Below are 6849 nucleotides of genomic sequence, written 5' to 3' on the forward strand. Positions count from 1 at the left end.
CGTTCCAGAGGAATATCACTCCATAATAGCTTTCCTCATAGAAGCTGGCAGTTATCTCAAAGCATCACAAACCTCCAAAGACCACAAAGACGACGGGTAAGACTCGATGGTCACGCAAAACGGATCTGTGGTCACTCACCAGACACACATATCAATGGAGGAAGAAGACTCAAACGAAGACAAGAAGACGAGTTTTTATTAACGCCAAACTCATGACATTCTCAATATTTAATTTATTTCTTTCTTTTGTTTTTAAACGAAGAAGAGTTGAAAATCCACTCTCGCAGAGATATGTAAACACAAATGGAACTAAAACTCGAAAGGCAAGCATCGTCACATTTGGGTATGAATGATACATACCTACCACACCAGAATAAATTGTGTGAGCAATTTTTCATTAACCTGATTCGTGCCACGGACGAATTAACTCGCCAAAGCAAGTACGTAGCGTCAGGCCACGGACGAATATATTCGCGGGTTCTTCTAAACGTCATAACTTCTGAATAAACATTCTGTGTATATTTTCTAAACAATATTTATCATTTTAGTGTGAAAATAATCACGATAAACTTGATAAACATGTTGTGTTGCTAAGTTTTCACAAATATTTATTATTCCGTTCCTATTTCATATTTTTTAAAGAATTTATTTTATTCCGAAAATAGCCGGCCTAAAAGTGTCCACCTAGTAAAAATTGGCTGGCAGTGATAAGGTTAAACAAGTTATGTGCCAAGGAATCATTACGCAAATCCAAGAATTCATCTTGTAATTCGTCAGGAATGCTGGCTACATCAAGGGAAGCAGAGAATAAATTTCGTGTCAATGTAGTTTCATCTTCTTTCAGCTCAGGGAAGTAACGCTGAAGTTTGTTTTCAAGGGATTCGAGATGCCCAGTAATCTCCTTCAAATTCTCATTTATTTTACCATCAGATTCATCTACCACACTGCAGAGCTTCTCAAACATGGCAATGTTTCCAAGATTTATTTTTCTTCGGCAGTTTTGCAGCTTGGATAAAAATGCCCCGAGCTTATCGGGAAATGCGATAATATTCGTTCCCTCTCCCTGAAGTTTCAGGTTAAGCTTATTTCGCTGTTATAATATATCTGCTAGATATGCTACTCTTTTCAACCAAGTTCTGTCGTTTAAGTATACCAAACGGTCATGTTTCCCTTGCACTTCCAGGAACAACTTGATTTCATCTTTCAATTCAAAGACACGATTCACAACATTTCCTTTCGACAACCAGCATAGGTACTGCAGTGTAGAATAGCGTACCTAGATTACACTTATTTTAATTTTAAAAAAATATATGAAATTATTCAAACTTCAAGACTTAACTATTACTAACTACTATACTTATTGTTAAGATTAAATTTTAATTCAAATGATTTTTTAAATATAATTCTACGGCTACTTTTTATAGACAATGAAACAAAATAATGTTTAAATTTATTTTTTACACTGCTAACCTTCTTCTATTATCTAAATGGGTCCCGTGGGAGATTAAGAAGTATAACTTCAAAAAGTGATTGCTTTATTGGTTTACAATTTATTCATTATACCAGTCAAGGAACAGTAGTGAAAATTACATAACTATTAAAAAGAACAACACCCAAACTCAAAGGCCAGCATTTCGTTGAATCGCCTGCTGAATTTGCTCATTTGCATCCCGGCCATTCTCAGTGACTCCTAGAACCATCGATTCGATCTATGTCTTGATCTTGCTGTAATACCTGAAAAAATAATTCAATGGATCAATATAAAAGAAATTGTAGAAAAACCTTCTAGAGCAGTGATGAAAACCTTTAAAAAATTTACAAATAAAAAATACCATTTAGGTTTCGGTTAGGTACATGTTCAAACACGCGCATTAACATGATTTTACTCCCTACTTGAGTTATAGTTTATGGCTACGGCCGTATATTGTAGCTTTTGAATGGTCAAAGACATAGTAACTTATAATCAGTATCTTTAGAATTATCTTCAAATGTGTTAATCATGCCCATTTTTTGAATAATAAAATGCCTAATTTTTGTCAAATTTGGGATCACAAAGATTATTAAATATAATTTTATATCCTATATAATGTTAACATTAATTTTACTAATGGTTTTGTAAATGCGTTTAAAAATTAATAAAACTAAAAAATCTTAACACCACTGCACATGGATGGACTATATTCTAAAACATTAGATCGAGAAGTTTAAAAGAATGCTATTTTATGTAAGAAAAATACTTTATGCAGTCATCAAATGTTTAAAATAAGTATAAAGGATAATACTTAAGGCTTCAAAATTATATAAATAGATTATCTACAACGTTTAAGAAATGTTCAGGCTAATGCATGGTTTCCCAAACTATGGGTCGCGACCCACCAGTGGGTCGCGAGCGAATATTGAGTGGGCCCTCGCCACTGTATACATGAATTAAAAAAAATAGGAAGTGATAAATTTGATATTTCATTCAGCTATTTATAATTCCTAAAAATTTAAATAAACTTAAGTTACGGAAAATATTGTGATAAAATAATAATAATTTGAATTGCCAATGCACTACAGATGTTTTGGGGAAGAGATGAAAAAGTTTGATTCGTTGCATTGGATTTGTAACCCATTTCAAGACGACTTACCAAATAGTATGTCAACAAAAGCAAGTGAAGAACTCATTGATTTATCAGAAGATACGTTTCAATAGTTTCAAATAGTTTCAATCGTAAACAGTTAACGAAATTCTGGCTCTCAGTTGCTGATAATTATCCTTGCCTGTTCGAGGCTGTTCGATGAAGCTATGAAAGTCCTCCTCCTCTTTACTACCTCATATCTATGTGAGGTCGGATTTTCGGCTATGGTTAATATTAAAACTAAATACCGAAATAAATTGGATATATCAAACTCACTGCGATTGCAAACTAAAGTTGAAGTTGATCCTAAAACTGTAATGATGAAAAATAAGAAACAAATACATCCTTCCCATTGAAATAACTTGAAAAAACCTTGCAGGTGTAGGTATTTAAGTAATATTTTTTTTTTATTTAAATTGAGTTTCTTATTTCAACAGTCTTTCATTCATATTGGTAACACTTATAAATTTCAATTAGAACAAATAAGACAGCATTAAGTAGTTCCACGACTCGCCACTAGGGAATCTGAGCATTACCAATATGTATGCCCTCTTTTCTCTAAGACAGCTAAGAGGTGGGTCCCAAGATTGGAAATTTTTGTTAGATGGGTCGGAGCCCAGTCAACTTTGGGAACCACTGGGATAATGCTTTGAAAATACCATAAAACCTCCATTTTGACCTACGTTGGGCATGTGGGCCCTTAATATTATGTGGGTAATTTATTGTGTGATTACATAGTAAAATTTACTTAACTACACTTTTCTAAAGGTTCTATACCACATATTAATATTACGTAAATATTTTTAGAATACAGTAAAGTTACAACTGCAATACCACTGCAATGCCAAACTACTTTATTGGCCGCATGCCAAGATTCAATTAATTATAAACCCATAACTTGATATTTAACAAATGGTAATCGCTTCCTTAAAAGCAAGTCATCGCATCCTACTGATATATATCAACATCGATTTATTTGGATTCAATCTTTAATCTGGATACACACAAAATTAATTAATCGTATGTTACGATAAGCTAGAACAAGGGGGTTTCAGAGGATTTACATGAAAATACACAAACATACTTTCTCCATAAAGACTTCTTGCAATTCGGTTATGTGTAACACTGTACTTTCAATCTGCTTCACCTCCTCCGACAGACTATTCAATTCATTGTACGATTGGATGTTTTCCGATTCAAATATTTGTATTTCCTCGGCCGATAGCGTGATGTCTTTGTTCGCCATCGACGAATCCATTTCGGCCACCACATCCAGAAACTTTTTATCAATTGCACTTTTCAATTCCTTTTCATCGTCACTCTCGAGTATGTTCTTAGTGTTTGATTTAACCGGCGAATCGTCCAATAGATCTATATGACTGTTACCCTCGAATTCATCTTTCTTCGCTTCCACTCGAGCTTGGATATTTTTCTCATATCCAACGCTCTCTTAACTCTTATAGCTTTTTGCTCAACCTGAATAACGCACACAGCTTTAAGATAAACTTCTATCAATTTCAGAACAGCATCCATACAATCTACAGTCTGCTGTGATCCTTTCAACGAACGAGTTTCTTTTTTAAATCCCTTAATAATATGCAAACACGAACACTATCTGATCTCTTTCAGAATCAGTCATCTGGCTGCTGGAGCTTAAAAAAAATTAAAAATTCATATACGCTGCCCGATTTTCTAATAAGAAATCACGTAATCTCGTTATTAGGGATGTGATGTCTTTTGCTTTCGCCATGAAGCCATTCTTCGGTTTCTTCTTTAAGATTCGACTTTTATCCGTATCGTTTTGTAAGCCGAATGCTTTATTACAGGTTCGTTAAATAATGGTGTGATATCCATTTTATTGAATATCTTCTTCTCAGTGAGTGAATTTATTGAAGGGTATAAAACTATGAAAATAAAAACATGTGGATGACAGCTTCACAAATGTCAACTGTCAAAGTAGGATAGATCGCCATTCAGTACCATAATAATGTAATATTAAAGGTAGCAAATCTGAGATTACAAGTTTCTCACACTAAATAAACAATACAAACAGTAGTTTTATTAACGTATGTGTATGCATGTGTTGTACAATATAAATTAGTCTATGATATAAATCTTAGAAAGTTCTATTATTCATACGTCACTTCACTGTCAGTTTGATCAATAGTTGCTATAGTTGGAAAAAATCCTGTCGGTGATATTAATATCAAAAATAAATTCCCCCACTTAATAGACAGTTTTCGAGAAGACAAAACTAAAATAATTTGGTAATGTTGAAAATTTGATTATACTATTAATTACAATATTTTATCTATTCAACATAATATTATCAGAGAAGCCCCTGCGTATTTAATAAGAATATATTCATACAAAAAATCGATTATTTAAAACGAAAATGTTTTTATTTGAAATACCTATAATGTTTATGAAAGTCAACGTTGAGAAAATAATATTTTGAAAAACTTTTGATTTCGCCGCGAAAGATACGCCGGCAATTCTCCTGGCTTTGCATCTAATTGTACTGCAAGAGACCATCGTTTTTTACTTAAAACGTCGACGAAAATATCTCACTTCTTTCAAGACCGAGAGAATAACAATATTATATCCGCCATGTTGTTTTACGGCACGAACTTGAAGCTAGCAGCTTCCAGTAATACCAACTGTCTTTCTCCGTTTCGTATTTTTTCGTACGTAAAAGATGGCATGTTCCCTCTCCAGTCTTCAATCTCTTTGACCTAGGTGGTGTTATTTGGTTGTAGATTTACATCAAATAATATATTATGAACGATAGCAGCACGAATGTCTCCATACTATTTTTTTTTTAAATAATATAATTAAACGACCAACGAAAAAATCGACAAGTGTTATCCCATGGTGGTAGGTATATGTTTTCGGTTTGAATGATACGTACTTACCGTGTTAATAGTACCTACCTACCTAAATAGTTGAAGCTCACGGTACTGATTAATGGACGAATGTCGGCAGCCCGAGGATTAAAATATCAAGATATCAATAAATAATGAAAGGAGTTTTACCTACCAATAAAACTCTTATTATTCATGTTGTCTTTGAAGTCCTTGAGATAGGGTTTGCTCTTTCTTCTTCGTGTGAGGTTATATTCTACTAATTTATTTTCCTTTTTCTTGTCGTTCGTAATTCCTCCGTTTTTATTTACTGGTCATGCCCGCGCATCAATTTTTTATGTATGGAGTTTGGGATCCTTTTGTCTTCATTATGATATGACTCAAGGAACCAGGTAGAAGTTACCTGGACTTCAAAGTCAACATGAATAATAAGAGTTTTATTGGTAGGTAAAACTCCTTTCATTATTCGAATTGGACTTTGAAGTCCTTGAGATATCTGTTTGTTATCACCTGGTGTTGGGTATGCCAAATTCCTGTATGTGACAATGATTCATTGACGAGGTATAGACCATCGTGACTTTCCATGTATATGGTTGAATAGAGAAGTTAATGGGTTCTTTTCCCCTTCTGATGGTGGTGTATCCATCGTTCTCTGGTAGTTGTCGTGAAATGTCGACTCACTACGCCAGTTACCTCTCTTTAAGATATCATCTATTGGGTATATTTACAGTTTAAGGAAGCCACCACTGAGCGGACACTGCCTGGTGGTTCTTGTACCCCTGCTTCCAACAGTACAGACCTTATCCAATTCCCTATAACTCTCCTGGTGACTGGTTTTGGTGATCCTCTTGAAGATATAAATAATTCCGAAATATCCCCACCTTCCCCTCTCCTTGGGTTCGACATGCAGACGAGTTTCCGTAACCAGAATACTGGGTCGATGTTTTGACACGTGGAAGCGCTTAGCTTCCATTCCGATTGACGATGCTTGGCGGTATCTGTATTTGAGCCAAACATTGGCCATACAATTATGTGGTCACTTTTTTCCACTAATCCATTGTCTACTATTACTGAGTAGTGTGAGATCATGAACTCTTCGTCCCGATGCGAGAAACAGCCGAGGAGGTGGCTGTCCTGCGAGAGGTTTCGAATAGGTTGTACTCCACCGGTGTTGTTTTCCTAAGATGATCTACCACTCGTCCTGGATCCCAAACCGGTGGTTTGACGGGTTTCGTTTTATGTACCGAAATTGCCTGTAACATATTGTGTTGTACTACCACGTTGATGCTGATATCTACAATGATAATCGGTTTGCAAAAAGTGGCTATGGCTGACTTATGCACCAGGATGGTGTTGTACGACAA

At 34.9% G+C, this 6849-nt stretch overlaps 1 protein-coding gene across 1 annotated transcript; it reads right to left on the bottom strand.

The window, feature by feature from the left end:
- Positions 1 to 254: 254 nt before the first annotated feature.
- Positions 255 to 4771, bottom strand: LOC147080025 (syntaxin-18-like). The gene is made up of 2 exons (XM_085947701.1): positions 3706 to 4771; positions 255 to 1734 (listed from the first exon to the last, which is right to left on the bottom strand). The coding sequence occupies exons 1-2, from the start codon at positions 3877 to 3879 to the stop codon at positions 1681 to 1683; spliced, it is 228 nt and encodes a 75-aa protein (XP_085803827.1). The 5' UTR covers positions 3880 to 4771; the 3' UTR covers positions 255 to 1680.
- Positions 4772 to 6849: the final 2078 nt, after the last annotated feature.

The sequence above is a fragment of the Rhyacophila brunnea genome, unplaced genomic scaffold (assembly GCF_057557595.1).
Source record: "Rhyacophila brunnea isolate RB1 unplaced genomic scaffold, BYU_Rbru_1.0 scaffold_1, whole genome shotgun sequence".
Taxonomy (NCBI): domain Eukaryota; kingdom Metazoa; phylum Arthropoda; class Insecta; order Trichoptera; family Rhyacophilidae; genus Rhyacophila; species Rhyacophila brunnea.